This window comes from Phyllobates terribilis, unplaced genomic scaffold (assembly GCF_046119375.1).
Source record: "Phyllobates terribilis strain yellow unplaced genomic scaffold, ASM4611937v1 Scaffold_3__8_contigs__length_932513732, whole genome shotgun sequence".
In the NCBI taxonomy this organism is placed as follows: domain Eukaryota; kingdom Metazoa; phylum Chordata; class Amphibia; order Anura; family Dendrobatidae; genus Phyllobates; species Phyllobates terribilis.
The window spans coordinates 206,235,968-206,254,668 of record NW_027362763.1 but is presented as its reverse complement, the minus strand read 5'-3'; the positions used below and the strand labels follow the sequence as shown (position 1 = coordinate 206,254,668).

The following is an 18,701-nucleotide window of genomic DNA, read 5'->3' as shown; positions in this document are numbered from 1 at the left end:
CAAAGTCAGATAGGCTAGGGTTGAATCCTAGCTCTACAGGTTCTGATTAGATCAACTGGCTGGCCTTGCATTTAACCAGGCTAGCTGTTCTCCTTAGTCAGTCAGCCCAGTGAAGCTGACCAAACTGGATGTGTCTTGGAGCTGAAAAGAGAGACCAGAATCCCTCTCTGAGAAGAGTCTGCACAGGCCATGTGCAGGAACTGCAAGGATTGCTGTTTTGTTTTACTGAGCGGGGGCAAGCTCAGCTGTGTATGAGTAGCCAGGGTCTCCTTTCTTTAGTTAGTGCCTGGACAAGGCTAGGGATTTGTAACGGGTCCGGGAGGCGGACTGAAACGGGTCCGGGAGGCGGAACCTCTGAGCTACTATACAAGGGGGCGGCCCTTGTAAGGGAGCGGGTGGCAGTCTCTGGGTGAACGGACAGGGAGTTACGGCAAGTGATCAGGGCAGTCTCTGGGTAAGGGGTAGGTACGACCTGTGATGGCAGAGCCTCCGGGTAGGCTAGCAGGCAGGTGGTAGATGTGTGCTCCCAGGTGAGCAAGCGAGAGTCTCTGGAATAGCAGGTGGTCACGGCACGTGACGGCGGAACCTCCGGGCTGGCAGGCAGGTAGGTAACGGAGAAGCGCTCCCAGGTGAGCGGGCAAGAGTCTCTGGAATAGCTGATGGTCACCGCACGTGACAACGGGACCTCCGGGCTGGCAAGCAGGCAGGTAACGGAGATGCGCTCCCAGGTGAGCGGGCAAGAGTCTGGAGTAGCTGGTGGTCACAGCACGTGACAACGGAGCCTCCGGGCTGGCAAGCAGGCAGATAACGGAGAAGCGCTCCCAGGTGAGCGGGCAAGCTGGTCCATAGACAGACTGACCGGAGTAGTAAGGCAGACCGTCGGACCTCAGGCAAGCAGGCAGGTAGCTGATATGCGCTCCCAGGTGAGCGGGCAGGCTGGTCCTTTAGACAGACTGACAGGAGTAGTAAGGCAGACCGTCGGACCTCAGACTGGCAGACAGGTAACAAGTATTCAGGCAGGAATCAGGCAGGTAACTGGCAGGTACTGGCAGGTAACTAGCAGGAAACTGGCAGGAAACTGGCAGGAAACTGGCAGGTAACTGGCAACGGGACCTGAGGGCTGAAGCACAGGTGAGACACAGGTGCAAACAACATTGCTCGGGCACCTCCATTTTGGAGGAGGTGCCTTATATATGATGAAGTCCTCCGGCCATTGGCCGGGGACTCTTTAGGGCGGCGCGCGCGGCCCCTTTAAGAGGAGGGGAGCGCGCGCGCGCGCGCCCTAAGCACAGGGGCCGGGAAGGAGCGCGCGCTGAGAGCAGAGCAGGAGGAGGACGCCGGGACGGAGCGCGCGCTGACAGCAGAGCGGGGGGAGGAGGCCGGGCACGGAGCAGAGCGGTGAGAGGAGCAGCGTCCCTGCCTAGCAGAGGGCAGGGACGCCGGCACTACAGTACCCCCCCCTTTAGGCCCCCCCTTTTTTAGGCCAGACAGAAATTTAGCTAGGATGAGAGGGGCATGGATGTTCTCCCGGGGCTCCCACGTTCTCTCCTCAGGACCAAACCCCTTCCAATCTACCAGGAAAAAGGTCTTTCCTCTTACCCTTTTGGTGGCAAGAATGTTCTCTACCTCAAACTCGTCCTCAGCAGAAACCGGAGCAGGAGGCGTACCTGTAGACTTGGAAAAAGAGTTAAGTACCACAGGTTTGAGGAGAGACACATGGAAGGAGTTAGGGATCCGTAAGTTGGCCGGGAGTTTCAATTTATAGGCCACCGGGTTGATCTGACTGATGACCTCCAGTGGGCCGATGAACCGAGGCCCTAACTTATAGGAAGGGATCTTGAGCCGGACATATTTGGACGAGAGCCAGACTTTATCCCCAGGGCGGAATTGAGGAGGGTCCAGACGTTTTTTGTCAGCGTGTCTTTTCATACGCTCGGATGACAGAAGGAGTGCGGACCGGGTACTCTCCCATATGGAGGAAAATTTGTTAACAAGAGATTCCGCAGCCGGATTGTCCGCCGAGGTGGAGACGGGAAACGGGATCCGAGGATGCTGACCGTAGACTACAAAAAACGGGGATTTGGAGGAAGACTCGCTCTCGTGATTGTTGTACGAGAATTCGGCCCATGGCAGGAGATCCACCCAGTCAGAATGGTGGGCATTAACGAAGTGCCGAAGGTAACTGGTCAGGTTCTGATTGATCCGCTCCACTTGACCATTAGACTGTGGGTGGTAAGCGGAGGAGAAGTCCAGGGTGACGTCCAGCAATTTACAAGTGGCTCTCCAGAAACGGGAAGTGAACTGTACCCCACGATCCGACACGATGTGACGGGGCAGGCCATGAAGACGGAAGATGTGGCGGATAAAGTCTTTAGCCAGCTCGGGTGCAGACGGAAGACCTGGCAGTGGAATGAAGTGAGCCATCTTGGAGAAGCGGTCAGCGACCACCCAAATGACCGTACAACCGGCAGAGACGGGCAGATCAGTAATGAAGTCCATCGCTATATGCTGCCAGGGGGCAGCAGGTACTGGCAGAGGTAGGAGGCGGCCGGCCGGCAGGTGTCTCGGAACTTTGTTGCGGGCGCAGGACACACAGGCAGAAACAAAGTCTATTACATCCTTGTGCAGGTTAGGCCACCAGTAGTGCCGGGTAATAAGCTGGAGGGTCTTTTTCTGACCGGCGTGGCCAGCTAGTTTAGACGAATGACCCCAGTGTAGAATCTTCTCCCGATCAGGTACTGGTACGAACGTCTTACCAGGAGGAAGACGATTTAGACTCACGGGAGCCACCTGCATTACTCTGGCGGGATCGATGATATGTTTCGGATCCTCCTCGAGATCAGACACCAGAAAGGATCGAGACAAGGCATCCGCCTTGACGTTTTTGTCAGCCGGGCGTAAATGAAGGACAAAATCAAAACGAGCAAAAAACAAGGACCACCGGGCTTGGCGCGGGTTAAGTCTCTGGGCATGCTGGAGGTAAGCCAAGTTCTTGTGGTCAGTGTAAATTATTACCGGGTGAAGAGCCCCCTCGAGCAGGTAACGCCACTCCTCCAATGCCAGTTTGATGGCCAATAACTCTCGGTCTCCTATGGAATAGTTGCGCTCAGAGGAGGAGAAGAGTTTAGAGAAGAAGCCACAAGTTACCATCCTCCCGGAAGATGATTTTTGAGTAAGTACCGCTCCGGCTCCAGAGGAGGAGGCGTCAACTTCCAGGAAGAACTGCTTGTTGCCATCTGGGCGATGCAGCACCGGGGCGGAAGAGAAGGCCTGTTTAAGGGAAAGAAAGGCCTCCTCTGCTTCGGGTGGCCACTCTTTGGGATTAGTACCTTTACGGGTGAGCGCAGAAATTGGGGCCGTCCGGGAAGAGAAGTGTGGTATGAAGAGGCGGTAGTAGTTGGCGAAGCCCAGGAAACGCTGAATGGCCTTCAACCCCTCCGGTCGGGGCCATTTCTCGATGGCAGACAGTTTCTCAGGATCCATTTGAAGGCCGGTCTGAGAGATAATGTAGCCCAGAAACGGAAGCGAGGTCTGCTCAAAGAGGCACTTCTCAAATTTAGCGTAGAGATGGTTCTGCCTTAGCCTGAGCAGGACCTGACGAACGTCCCTCCGGTGAGTCTGGAGATCCGGAGAGAAGACCAAGATGTCGTCCAGGTACACCACTACGCAGGAGTAGAGAAGGTCCCGGAAGATGTCATTGACCAACTCTTGAAAGACGGCAGGAGCGTTACAGAGACCAAAGGGCATTACCAGGTATTCATAGTGGCCGTCCCGGGTGTTGAATGCCGTCTTCCATTCATCCCCCTGACGAATACGAACCAGGTTGTACGCCCCACGAAGGTCCAGTTTGGTGAAGATCCTAGCCCCCCTCAGACGATCAAATAATTCTGGAATGAGCGGAAGGGGGTACTTATTCTTCACCGTGATCAGGTTTAGGCCTCTATAGTCTATACAGGGACGGAGAGAGCCGTCCTTCTTTTTGACGAAAAAGAAGCCTGCTCCCGCCGGGGAGGTAGATTTCCGGATGAATCCTCTGGCCAGATTCTCCTCAATATATTCGGACATTGACCGGGTCTCAGCAGCGGATAAAGGATAGATACGCCCACGGGGAGGAGTAGTACCGGGTAGCAGATCGATGGGACAGTCGTATGGTCTATGTGGTGGTAATGTCTCTGCCTCCTTTTTATTAAAGACATCTGCATAAGACCAATAAGGAATCGGAAGTCCAGGTAGATTAGCTGGGGTAGGAGAGGGACGGACGGGATGGACGGGAACCAGGCAGGTTTTATGACAGTCTTGTCCCCAGCGAAGGACCTCTCCGGTTTGCCAGTCTAGCACGGGTGCATGTCTCTGGAGCCAGGGCAGACCTAGCAAGAGGGCGTGAGAGAGTCCAGGCAGAACATGAAAGGAGATACTTTCAGAATGCAGCATTCCCACCTGCAGGGTAATGGATTCGGTGATGAGTTGAATGGGGCGAGGTAAGAGGCCCCCATCCACGGCAGCGACAGACAAGGGTACAGCCAGAGGTTTGGTGGGGATGCGGTATTTCTCAACCAGGGACTGTGAAATAAGGTTCCCGGCTGCTCCAGAGTCAAGTTGGGCTAGTTCGAAATAACGGTTCTCCCCGTAGATGATCGAAACTGACAACAGCAGGGATGGAGAGGATTTATTCTTGTCTAGGTGGACCTCTCTGAGCGAACCTAGACACAGGCGTTTCCCGACCTCTCCGGGCAGGCACGGATCCGGTGCTCCTTACTGCCACAGTAGAAGCAGCTCCCCTCGGCACGGCGTGAGTCCTGACGGGTTTTGACCATCTTGGTCTGGTCGACCTGCATAGGCTCAGGAGAGTGTACCTGGGGAGAGATGGAGGGAATGACGGGTTTCTGGAAAGTAGGAGCTAAACGTGGAATCCTTCTCTCACGGGTGACCTCTTTGGCACGCTCCTGAAACCGTAGGTCAATTCGGGTGGCAAGAGTTATTAAGTCATCGAGAGTGGTAGGAATGTCCCGACCGGCAAGTTCATCTTTAATACGGCCGGACAGACCCTCCCAGAAGACGGAAACCAGAGCGTCGTTATCCCAGGCCAGCTCCGAGGCAAGGGTACGGAACCGTATGGCATATTGGCCCACGGTGAGACTCCCCTGACGGAGGCGTAGCAACGATGATGCAGATGAGGTCTTCCGTCCGGGTTCGTCGAAGACTTTCCGGAAAGCCGTGAGAAAAGCAGGCAAGTTGGACACCAGGGGGTCTCCTCTCTCCCATAGAGGATTCAGCCAGGCCAGGGCCTCCCCGGTGAGATGGGACATGATGAAGGCAATTTTGGCCCGGTCGGAGTTAAACTGGTAGGACAAAAGTTCAAAATGCAGGGTGCACTGATTCAAGAAGCCCCGAGCCTGGACGGGGTCGCCTCCGAAGCGAGGAGGTGCAGAAAGCCGGGGTCCGGGGTAGGATACCATAGTATTAGTGAGCAGCGGAGCCGCCGGATTGCAAGATATGGCACTGGCGGAGGTTGTTGGTGGATCAGACAGAGTGTTCAGGCGAGTATTAACATTCCGCAGGTGACCCAGGATGGCCTCCTGTTGGGACCTCTGACGGGACAGTTCAAGACAGAGGTCCGAGAGCGAGGGAGCTTGGGTGCCACCGGGTTCCATGGCCCGAGCAAACTGTAACGGGTCCGGGAGGCGGACTGAAACGGGTCCGGGAGGCGGAACCTCTGAGCTACTATACAAGGGGGCGGCCCTTGTAAGGGAGCGGGTGGCAGTCTCTGGGTGAACGGACAGGGAGTTACGGCAAGTGATCAGGGCAGTCTCTGGGTAAGGGGTAGGTACGACCTGTGATGGCAGAGCCTCCGGGTAGGCTAGCAGGCAGGTGGTAGATGTGTGCTCCCAGGTGAGCAAGCGAGAGTCTCTGGAATAGCAGGTGGTCACGGCACGTGACGGCGGAACCTCCGGGCTGGCAGGCAGGTAGGTAACGGAGAAGCGCTCCCAGGTGAGCGGGCAAGAGTCTCTGGAATAGCTGATGGTCACCGCACGTGACAACGGGACCTCCGGGCTGGCAAGCAGGCAGGTAACGGAGATGCGCTCCCAGGTGAGCGGGCAAGAGTCTGGAGTAGCTGGTGGTCACAGCACGTGACAACGGAGCCTCCGGGCTGGCAAGCAGGCAGATAACGGAGAAGCGCTCCCAGGTGAGCGGGCAAGCTGGTCCATAGACAGACTGACCGGAGTAGTAAGGCAGACCGTCGGACCTCAGGCAAGCAGGCAGGTAGCTGATATGCGCTCCCAGGTGAGCGGGCAGGCTGGTCCTTTAGACAGACTGACAGGAGTAGTAAGGCAGACCGTCGGACCTCAGACTGGCAGACAGGTAACAAGTATTCAGGCAGGAATCAGGCAGGTAACTGGCAGGTACTGGCAGGTAACTAGCAGGAAACTGGCAGGAAACTGGCAGGTAACTGGCAACGGGACCTGAGGGCTGAAGCACAGGTGAGACACAGGTGCAAACAACATTGCTCGGGCACCTCCATTTTGGAGGAGGTGCCTTATATATGATGAAGTCCTCCGGCCATTGGCCGGGGACTCTTTAGGGCGGCGCGCGCGGCCCCTTTAAGAGGAGGGGAGCGCGCGCGCGCGCGCCCTAAGCACAGGGGCCGGGAAGGAGCGCGCGCTGAGAGCAGAGCAGGAGGAGGACGCCGGGACGGAGCGCGCGCTGACAGCAGAGCGGGGGGAGGAGGCCGGGCACGGAGCAGAGCGGTGAGAGGAGCAGCGTCCCTGCCTAGCAGAGGGCAGGGACGCCGGCACTACAGGATTTATGTTTATGAGTTTGTTTTAGTGCTGTGCAACCTGTGGAAAGCAATAAAAACTGTATGTGTTTGGACTAAATCTGCATTGCCTGTGTGTACGCTAGCTAAGGCCTAATGCCTACCAGAGAGAGTAAATCTCTACAATTGGTGGAAAATGAGGGCATGAAGTCCCAGAGAGCACAGGTGATTGCAGTGTAAAGATTGAAAGTCCTGCGTAAAGGCATTGCAAACACTCGTCTGAAAGCATGGTGGAGCTTGTTACGTAATTAGTCCAGGTGCAGCAACAGCAGCTAAGCCAACAGGAAACCAACAAACTCCTGATCTAGCTGTTTCAGCAGCAGCAAATGCAACAGAAGTAACATCAGCAGCACTTGCAGCAGGTTCAGCAACAGTATCAGCAACAGATGGCTCTCCTGGCAGAAATTATCCGGCTTGGAAGATGGCATCACTCGCGAGCCAAAGTGAAGGTATCTGGGTGAGGCGAACGGTATGATAGGCCTTACAGAAGATGACTCTGGAAGACGATGTCGAGGCTTTAGTGACTGTATTTGAGAGCGTGGCAGACAATGAGGAACTGCCCCCAGAGCAATGAGCAAAGGTCCTAGCTCCATATCTTACGAAGGAGCAGCAGAAAGCATACTACGACCTTGCCCTGCAGGATGCCAAGAAGTATGACAGGCTAAAAGCAGAGATTATGGCACATATGGGTGTGATTCTGGTAGGCCAAGCACAACGGATGCACCTCTGGCACTAACAAAGGGACAAACCTCCCCGGTACCAGATGTTCAACCTTTTACACCTGGTGTAAAAATGGCTGCAGCCTGAGAGCTATTTTTCAGCACAGATGCTGGAAAGAGTGGTAGTGGACCGATTTAGCCACTCACTACCGAAATCCATGCAAAGCTGGGTTGCCCAAGAAGATTCCCAGAACAAAGATGATCTCGTAAGCCTGGTAGAAAGATACTTGGCTTACATTTCTTGGTCACACTTGGTCACATTTCTGGGAATCCCAAAAGAGGGGGCCCAAGGCCACGTCTAAGGGTGTACAAAGACCCAGGAGGGGTCAGAGCCGGGTTTAAAGGATACATCTCGTATCATTATCTGTTGTGGGTGTCGATTCCTCGGTTATATATCAGCCATTTGTCCATTTACCTAGGAGCCAATGGACTGCAGCGTAGGTCGATGCTGTTATGTACTGCAACTAAGAACTAGGGAATAGGAGGGAATAGCTGTCCCTGCACTGAGACTCAGCTTAAACCCTACGCTGGGGTGAGTGCCCTATTCCTTGTGAATAGCCCCACCAACACTCCTGCACTGAACTCAAAAGAAGACCTGAAGGAAGGGGAAAAGGGTCCCTAAAAGATCTAATGACTGGGAGCAAAAACAGGAGACCTGCTAACAGAAAAGTTAGTTGCAGAAACGAAGATTAAAGGGAACAAAACTGGTGGAACAAGAAGTCCCAGGATATCAATTGTCCTAAGCACAAAGAACTAACGAGGCAACTTAGCCAGAGCACAAGCGTAACAACACTGATGTCCAGCAAGGAATGGGAGACAGGTGCTGAGCAATAAAGAGTGAGGAGATCACGTGACCAAGACACCCAGCACCAGAGGAAAAGACTAGAAGCCAGCAAACCACAAAAAGATGGCTAAAAAGTAAAACAACATAGATTCTAACAGATGCTACTCATACTTTGCTTACCCTGCCTGCATTACTGTACCTCTTCCTGGTGAGGGGCCTCAGGAATACTACTTGACTGTGAATGGTGTCAAATTGACAGGACTCCTAGACTCAGAGAGTTTGGTGACCCTGGCAAGAGCCACACTTGTGCTAGTCCCTGAGAAGGGATTGTAGGTAAGGTGCATCTATGGAGATGCCAATAACTATCCCATGACCCACGTCGACTTACACACAGACTGTGGTTCCATGTCCCACCAAGTGGGAGTGGTAATGGACTTGTTGCATGCTATTGTTATCAGTCAAGATTTTCCTTTGTTTTGGGACTTTTGGGCTAAAGCTATAGCATCCAATAGTGCAGTATGTCGCCAGGGATCGCTATGGTAACAAGGGCACATGTTGTAAATGGTGAATTTCCGTTGACTGTACTGGCTAGAAAGGAGCATGAGAAACATCCCCTTGAAGGGGGGAGGCACAGGGCCGTTATTGACACGCTGTGGGCCAGAACTGAGTTCTCTTCGCCCTGTGTTCCCTCTTCTATAAAGGATTGACAGTGGAATATGTAGTGTGATGAAGCATTTTCTGTACTCACTGTTACATCGTCCATGGAACCGGAACCGGAACCGACTTCAAACAAGACAGGAGATCTTAGATCTGGATTAACAGACTCACTTTTACTGTGCCATTCTTCTATACACGGCTGCAGCATACAGATTAAGACATAGTCTTTATCTAGTGAAGTACCCTTGGTTATTTGCCTTTCCAGTGTTCGTCCTCATCCCGTCCTGAGACCCAACATAATCCACTTCTTCTGCGACCCAGCTGAGAATCTCCCCATGAAGGACGTAGAGGCCTCGCCTTGAGCACCTCTGACAGGCCATGAGCCTAGGACTGTGCCAGCGTCCAGATCAAGTATCAAATGTGTTCCCTTTCTGTTCTGACAACTTGCACTATTAAAAGACTTTCTTCACTGCTGTACCTGCTGTTGGAATCTGTCTCCCTGTCTATTCAGTCTTCCTCCAACACTCCACTCTCTCTGGTGTGGAACAGGACCCGCACCGGGCCTGTGCTGTTGCGGTCGTGGACCCAGAACTGGGGTGGTCTTGCCACAGACTACCGCCTGGCAGCCTCACTGCCTAACTCTGTCTGACTCTCCCTCTAACTGTGTGCAACCCGAAATTTTTTTTCTATAAAAACTGTTCTAATCCCTCCCAGCTAATGATGCAGCTTCATGCAATGCCTGAATTTAACTATCTAATATCTAAGTAATGTAGTTTAATATGAATCCCTGTCTATTGTATGGCTCCGCTCCGGACAGACCTCTCGCATTCCAGGGACAGCCTTAGGCATAGCCTATTGGAGAACCGGCATACAATAACGGCCATAGGGATAAAACACATCAAAACTTTTTTATCACATATATCACATGACACAAATTCAGCATAAAACTACAACTCAGTAACCCCTTCTTGACTCCGCGTCTTCTCAGACCTCTCACCCTCCTACACCCTGAAGCCAATAACTCAGACCTGGAAGAGTCCCAGGGCAAATTTGAGACTGCCCAGCTCAGAGACTTAACAGTAAAAGGTACTCTTGAAAATATAAATAAGGCTCCCCAGGAGCTGATAGTCAATTTCTGCAAGGGGCCAGGCATAATGATTTGCTCTGTTGTGGGAAGAAAGTGAAGGGACAGGTAAAAGAGCACCTCCTCAAGGACCAAGAGGAAAACTCCAGGGTGTATAATTGGTCGGCTTGAGTGAGACAATTTCAGCCTAGGGATCAGATACTTGTGTTAGTGCCCACAAGGGAAAGCAATTTCCTTACCTAGTGGCAGAGGCCCCATATGGTGGTTGAAAAGGTGGTTTAGGTTAACTATAAAGTACAGTAAAGGAAGCGCTTTCCCATATATTATGGCAACGTACTAAAACCTTGGAAGGGTAGTGACCCGCTCAAAATCCCTTGCTTGTTGACCCAGTCAGGAGCCAACATGGCAGGTATCAAAATGGCAGAAAATTTGCTGCTTTCCCAAAATCGGCACAGCCAAAAATCTGTACACCAAAATAGGGGCAGGTTCTTGGAGGTACTAGGTCACCTTCGTGTCATCAAGCATGAGCCTCACTTTTGGGTCAATTTAAAGCTCTGTAGACTGTGTTGGCATATGGTGCCCAGCCCCCGGGTTTGGGCAGGAGGAGGGGGTATGTAGCAAAGCCAGGTAAGCTAGGGTTAAATCCTAGCTCTACAGCTTCTGATTAGATCATCTGGCTAGCCCTGCATATAACCAGGCTAGCTGTTCTCCTTAGACAGTCAGCTCAGGGAAGCTGACCAGACTGGATGTGTCTTGGAGCCTAGGAGAGACAGGACAGAATCCCTCTCTGAGTCTGTATAGGTTGTGTACAGAGAACCTCAGGTTGCTATAGACAATAGCTGTTTTGTTTGACCAAGCTGGGGCTAGCTCAGCTTGTCAGAGTAGCCAGGGTTTGTTCTGTTTACTTAGCAACAGGACAAAGCTAGGGATTTGTCTTTGAGTTTGTTTTGGTGCTGTGCAATCTGTGGAAAGCAATACAAACTGCACATTTTGGACCAAATCTGCATTTCCTGTGTGAACACTACCAAAGGCCTTATGCCTAATGCCTGCCAAGAGAGAGTGAATGCCTACAACCTATATAACAGCAGTCTGGCAGTGTATTCTATACCACCTATATAACAGTAATCTAACTGTCTATTTAATATACCATCTGCTAGAACAACGGCCTTTGTGTATTGCTGCCCTATGACATTAATTTGTGATGTCTCTTTTGCTTGTACATGTCCCCGCTTAATTATAAAGTGCTGCGGAACATGTTGTTGCTATATAAATCAAATTATTATTATTAAGTCCTCCCCACCCCATATAATGATTATGTATTCTCGCCACAATAATACTTTATGCACATGGTTTATTTAGTATTACTTTGCAGATCTCCCTGAGAATCTGCCTCCAGAGCTTATTATAAATGAAAGGGGGAGTTACCAGTGTGAGACATGTAATTACTGATAGTCTGCTCCCCCGATCTACATGTCTCACACTGATAACACTTGCTTTTCATTTACAATAAGCTCTGGAGACAGATTTTCAGGGAGATCTATGTCCGGCCCATAAATTTTAACAGCTCATTTACATATTAAGAAAAACATGGCCATCTCTGGAATAAAACATCAGATCGCAGATATCAAGGTATCATTTTATTCAGCTTCCTATGACCTACATGCCCATATAGATGGCTTAGGAGGGCTCATCCTACTGACAGATCCCTTTAATCACTGACAATAATTTGCTACAGTACACTTACTGGATATTCTTTATAAACATACTGTGTCCTTACATAAATGTGATTTGCTTATAAAGACTTGAGGGAGCCAGTGCTCTTTTATGTGGTTGTATAAGTATCAGGCGGTGTCAATATCCTTGTACTTAGATTACAAAGCAAAGCTCTTACATATGCAAGATGATGGCATTAGGCAGTATAAAGTCACTCGGCTCACATAGAAGATATGATTAGTGGTTTTTATTCTCAGTAACTTCTTATTTCACTAAGACTCTACAGACGTTGAGATAATTTTCTAGATTGATCATAATAGAATAAGTCACGTAAGTGACGCGCCCCCTGGGCCGTGGGGTACTCGGTAGCCGGGGCGGTCAATGCTGGGGGATGTCACAGTGGCAGTGACCCGGTCCGTGACGCAGGGCGGTCAATAAAAGGGGGAAAAGTAAAAGTTAATAAAGTTTTTAGAGATAATGTTCGTGATGCCACCTGTGGTATGCGGCTATATGGGGCTGCCGCTGCGGTGCAGATCCACTGGAGCTGATGGTGATGCAGCAGAGTTGGTTCAGCTCTCCACAGGCAGAGCTTAGCTCTAGAGCAGTAGATGGTGATTTTATGAGGTAGATGTTACTGGTGCTGTGTAGTGCAGGGCTGGTGATGGCGCAGCAATAATTCCAGGACACAGTGGGGTGCAGTCTTCAAGGTTTACTCACAGTTGTTCAAGACTTCAGGTTACCAGGTCCAGTGTGTAACCTCCCACGTCATCCTGTGTTCACCAGGGAAGGGGTTCAGCAACTCTCAAGTCTCTCAGGAGTACTTAAACGGGACCCTGTTCTATGTTCCTTTCACGGTCTTCTTCCCTGCGCTGGCTCTCACCCTCCTGCCCTGCACCTCACGATCAGTGTCCCAATCCGGTAGTCTCGGGTCATGTCGGGCGACGTGTAGTCCCCTGGACCCTATGCGGCCACGTTTTCAGCGATATAATCGTGGTGGTTGGCTACTGCACCTTGCAAATACAGCAGCCTCCGGTTATCTAGCTGAGCCTGATTATTCTCCACTAGTTTAGGGGCCGGTCCCCTCTGCGGCCTGATCCCTCCACGTCCGTGTAGATTCGAGCGCACGGGTGGCTTCCTGCACTCAACGTGCCCCTGGGATCCCCTCTGATTCTGGAACCTTCCCTCTGCTCCCATCCTCTCTCTCCTGGGCCTCTTTTACCAGGCCCGCTCTCTTCTCTCTACTCCTCCTGCTCCCAACTCTAGACTCTGAACTCTCAACACTTCCAGAACCTTTTATAATCCTACCCTGACGGTGCTCCCCTGACCTGTTTCCTCCACCCACACCCACTACATGGTTCCACCCTCCACCCAGGGACAGAGACTGTGCTAAACCCTGAGGAGCAATCTCGCCCTTCCCTACTGGAGTGGAGTGTGTTGAATGAGGGTGTGTGGGTCCCGGGTAGTACTCCCTCCTTACCTGAGAGTGGAGTAGCACACCTCTGGGTGAGATGCAGTACCTTTGTGGCGACTGAACCCGCAGGGGCGCCACATACCCCCCCATCCGCGGGCTGGAACAGAGCAAAACAAATTTTAAGACAAACAAAATTTTTGATGCATCACATATAAGAATAACCATAACTCTTTTTCTTCCCTTTATGGGAGGCACTTTCCTTGAACGTTACATGTTATGATATAAAACTTCCTTTTAAATAACATTTTCCTTGACATATATATAAAACATTTTTCATATAAAACACATTTTCAACAAGCTACAGTGAGATCTGTAGATGGGTGTCCATCTCACTGAAGAAGGTGCAAAGTGGGGGGACCCGTCCACAACAAACCCCCAACGTAGGCCCTGGGCGTGGCTGCAGGGCATAACTGATCCAGTTGTTGGACCACGTCTTTGGCCACGCCAAACGGGTTTTTGTTCGGTGGTCATGATAAAACCAACATGAAGCACCTTAAGAAGTGCTAACTATTTACAATTAAAGTTTTTGGCTGCTCAATGTCCACAACCTATAAGTCCTTTGTACTTTAACCGGGTACACTAAATGAGCAAAAACTTTTTAAACACAGATTATATGATTATCAATACCCTTCCGGGTAACTATTTACAGTCTTTGACTTTTAACTGGTGCAGTTCAATTTAGTAGTGGTGCTCCCTCCGGGGAAGCATTGGTCACCACTAGATGGCCCAGCCTGGTCATCAGCTCTAGATGGCAGGGGTACGCTCTCCTCCTCCACCATTCTGCACACATTCAGGGCGTACCACCCACATTCTCCATGGTGTAGGTGACCCTGTCTCCAGGGTACTTAGCTGCAGCCGGAGCAGAAGCTCCTTGTGGACGGCCAGGGTGATCGACACCAGAAGTCAAGGGCATGTCCTCCGTGCTCGCCTTCTGCACATCAAGGGTGTAACACCCCCTCTCTCCTGAGTATTGTGGTAACCAGGCAGCTCCTGGGATGTATGGCATAGACAGTGGCATTATGAGAGCTGCGGCAGCATCCGCTGTTGGAGCTTCTCCTAAGGTGGGCATCTTTCTTCCTCCCTAGTTCACCCTTGCCGGGGTAGGACTCACCGCTCCGGATGCTTATGTCGTCGCTCCTTACACAGCCGGTCACCGAGATTGCTCTGCTGGTCACTGTACAGCCGCACTCATGCTGCACAGATTCTCACACTTGTGTTGTATTCACAGAGCTGCAGCAGCTGGATGGATGGGATCACACAGCACAGAGCTGCAGCAACTGGGATGGATGGGATCACACAGCCCTCTTCAGGGGGAGGCGACAATCTCCCCCTCAGTCTGATGCAAAGGGGAAGGCTGGCACCTTTCAGCCTGAGTGACAGTCAACGCAAGTGGGAGAGGCCTATTTTGGCGCCGTTTCTGAGGCTCCGCCCGCAATGGGACACCCCACATATCATTAACTCCGTATGTGCTACAGTAATTGCTGCGGTTTATACCGTTATAAACAGTCTTTGTGGCACACAGGACCCATTGCAACTGGTCGGTTTATCCTGTTCGTGATCCCAAGTTTGACGTGCCCCCTGGGCCGTGGGGTACTCGGTAGCCGGGCCGGTCGATGCTGGGGGATGTCACAGTGGCAGTGACCCGGACCGTGACCCAGGGCGGTCAATAAAACGGGGAAAAGTAAAAGGGAATAAAGTTTTTAGAGATAATGTTTGTGACGCCACCTGTGGTATGCGGCTATATGGGGCCGGTGCTGCGGTGCAGATGCACTGGAGCTGATGGTGATGCAGCAGAGTTGGTTCAGCTCTCCACAGGTAGAGCTTAGCTCCAGGGCAGTAGATGGTGATTTTATGAGGTAGATGTTACTGGTGCTGTGTAGTGCAGGGCTGGTGATGGCGCAGCAATAATTCCAGGACACAGTGGGGTGCACTCTTCAAGGTTTACTCACAGTTGTTCAAGACTCCAGGTTACCAGGGCCAGTGTGTAACCTCCCATGGCGTCCTGTGTTTACCAGGGAAGGGGTTCAGCAACTCTCAAGTCTCTCAGGAGTACTAAACGGGACCCCGTTCTATGTTCCTTTCATGGTTATTCCTTTCACGGTCGTCTGGCTCTCGCCCTCCTGCCCTGCGCCTCACGATCAGTGTCCCAATCCGGTAGTCTCGGGTCTTGTCGGGCGACGTGCAGTCCCCTGGACCCTATGCGGCCACCTTTTCGGCGATATAATCGTGGTGGTTGGCTACTGCACCTTGCAAATACAGCAGCCTCCGGTTATCTAGCTGAGCCTGATTATTCTCCACTAGTATAGGGGCCAGTCCCCTCTGCGGCCTGATCCCTCCACGTCCGTGTAGATTCGGGCGCACGGGTGGCTTCCTACACTCACTGTGCCCCTGGGATCCCCTCTGATTCTGGAGCATTCCCTCTGCTCCCATCCTCTCTCTCCTGGGCCTCTTTTACCAGGTTCACTCTCTTCTCTCTACTCCTCCTGAGAAAAGCTCCTCCAGAGCTCCTGCTCCCAACTCTAGACTCTGAACTCTCAACACTTCCAGAACCTTCCACCCTCTCTTTTATACTCCTACTCTGACGGTGCTCCCCTGATCTCCTTCCTCCAATTAAACCCACTACATGGTTCCACCCTCCACCCAGGGACAGGGACTGTGCTCTCCCTTAGGAGCAATCTCGCCCTTCCTTACTGGAGTGGAGTGTGTTGAATGCGGATGTGTGGGTCCCGGGTAGTACTCCCTCCTTACCTGAGAGTGGGGTACCACACCTCTGGGTGAGATGCAGTACCTCTGTGGCGACTGAACCCGCAGGGGCGCCACATAAGCAGGGGTTTGTTTGCCATGATATAAGTACAACAATCGTGTGAGCTTCACTCAGACTCTGGAATGAGGATAAGAAGAGCTAAAAGTGGCATCTTTCATAAAGGAGAAATTAAAGGGAACCTGTCATTAAGATTTAATACCCCAAACTTATGGCATGTATGTAAAGATGCTTTATTGCTGATTAAATCGTAACCTTTCTTGTAGAAAGCAGTTTTGCTATTTTAGAGAAATCCATAATTGAAAATGTATGCTAATGAGCTGCAAGTGCAGTGGGCGTGGCACTGCACCTATAGCTCTCCTGCCTCTCTCCCTATTCCCCACCCGCTGCCTGCCCCCTGTCTCTGACTGACGGGTCACTAAAATATGAGAGACCTAGAAGCAGCGAGCGGGGAACAGGGAGAGAGGGCAGGAAAGCTGCAGGTGCAGGGCCCGCTCACTGCACTTGCAGCTCATTAGCATACATTTTCAGCTATGGATTTCTCTGAAATAGCAAAACTGCTTTCTGCAAGAAAGGTTAGGATTTAATCAGCAATAAAGCACCTTTACATACATGCCATAAGTTTGGGGTATAAAATCCTGATGAAGTTTTTTTAATGTTTTTTTTTCCCTTTCAAATATAATTTGTCGTGCATTTTGTTTTAAAAATAAAAAAAGTATTATACTCACCTTCCATTTGGACAATATAATTTGTTTGGGATATTAAACGTGTCTTCAGCAAATGCCTGGATTTAAGCTCAAATGAATACATCAGTGCTGGATAGGGTAGGTTCAGTATAAGAAATTGTTCAGTTTCATCTAGAAAAATGGGTCGATTTTGATTCTCACTTGTCATCGCTATACAATCCGTTTTTGTACAGCAGCTATTAAGCATTTACAGGACTATTTACAGGTTCCTGTTACAGAACTACAATGTATCTGTAATAATCAGATTCTATACTGTGGCTCCATATGGCATCCGATTTTTTTTTTACGCACCCATAGACCTGAATGGGTGAGACTCATCCGATTTACGGAAGAAGCTAGCGCATGCTGCATTTTATTTTATAAACAGATTCGGTCAGTGAAAAAAATCGCTCATCTGCACGTCCCCATTGAATAACATTGGTCCGAGTGTGATCTGTTTTTTTTCACTTACGGCACTAAGACACAAAATATGATCGTGTGAATGAGCCCATATAGTGAGAATCCCAAGTGAGTGATGTCAATGAAGGGTTGTCTTTGCATGTGTCTGCATTAAAATCAGCAGTCCTGGAACCGGTGGTCCTCCATAAAGGAAAGCACCGTCTGCTCCACGTTCCTAAATGGTTGACTAAACTGTATGTAGGCGTATTCACACCAAGCGAAAGCCAAAGGACATTCTTTTGGCCCGATCTGAAAAAAAAGAGGGGAAAATATGGCAGCAGTAAAATATAAATTTGGAATATTACCTAGCTGATGTTTTTGGCTAAGTGCTCAGACTGATCTTTTATTGCTTCGCATTTGGAGAACTAGTGTCAGTGCCTGGTGTAAGATCTGTTGTTTTTTTTTCCATTTTTGTTCCAGGCGACTTCCAAGGACTTGACTATTTTCGACTTCGCTTCCCATTTTCTCCTAGTCCCGGCCAGCAGCTTCCAGCCCATGACAGTGGTGACATCGGTGACAGACAGGAGGAAGCTGCAGATGAGCAATCCAAAGAACGCCTCCGCCATCTGGGATCTGAACACAGCGACCACAACAAGGCGCCCTTGTCTGAACCACAATAACCTGCCGCCTCCTCTGAAAAGACTATGGTGCTCGCCAGTGCCCAATAGAAATGTATAATGCTAAGCGTTCCCCATGAATTATTATTGACGGCTCTATTGGATGGGCATTTATTAGCAGTCAGCTCCGCACAAAGTTGTATTTTAATAATAAGGGTTTTTAATGCATTCCAGTATTTATTTTCACAGCACATTTCTGTTCGGGTCTGTTGGCGAGTAAGGTCAGGCTGCCCTTTCAGGGGCCCCATCTATTAATAATCATGGTCTAGGAAGAGAGTGTTGAAGTTTAACATCCTTCTATTTCCGTTCGCACCATGTGAAGTCAGATGAAGCTGTAACATGATCATAATCCCCAAGTGATTATAACACGAGATTAGAACCTACCTATGGCGCCCCCTAGTGGAACTACTAATGATGACAAGTGGCAATTCTGAGTATTCAGATTCTTTCAGATATAGATTGTTTAACTGTGGATTTGTTTTTTCTTATTAAAACTCTGCTTGCAGTAAAGAAGCTTTGTATATTGTATTTCTTCTTAGAAAAAAATAAATGAAGCATTTAATAAATGTCAGTGGCGAACAGGTTGAATGAACCCGGGCAGATTGTTTCTACTGGAGCGGTGATATTCTAATAATTCCTCTTGATACAATCTATTTATCATTAGTCCAGGGAATAACTGTTGGATAAACAAACGTGAAATTTCATCTAGTGCCATCAGATGTTCCAGAGAGTCTGATCATCTGGCACTGGTTTCTAGTGCAAAGATTAATTTAAAAGGAGTCTGTCACCCCCAATATACATATTAAATAAGCCGTACACTGATATAGAAGGCTTAGCTCATATAAAAAATCATGCTAGCACTGAACATTTTAGTGGAACCCCTCTTGTATTCCAGAT

General features: G+C 50.3%; 1 protein-coding gene across 1 annotated transcript in view; it reads left to right on the top strand.

Annotated features, from left to right (window-relative positions):
• LOC141258036 (dysbindin domain-containing protein 2-like) overlaps nt 1-18,317 on the top strand; it is a 50,293-nt gene extending 31,976 nt beyond the window's left edge. The window contains exon 4 of the mRNA XM_073673040.1: nt 17,608-18,317. Coding sequence (XP_073529141.1) covers nt 17,608-17,807 — 200 coding nt within the window. The 3' untranslated portion in view covers nt 17,808-18,317. The remainder of the gene's footprint in view (nt 1-17,607) is intronic.
• Nucleotides 18,318-18,701: the final 384 nt, after the last annotated feature.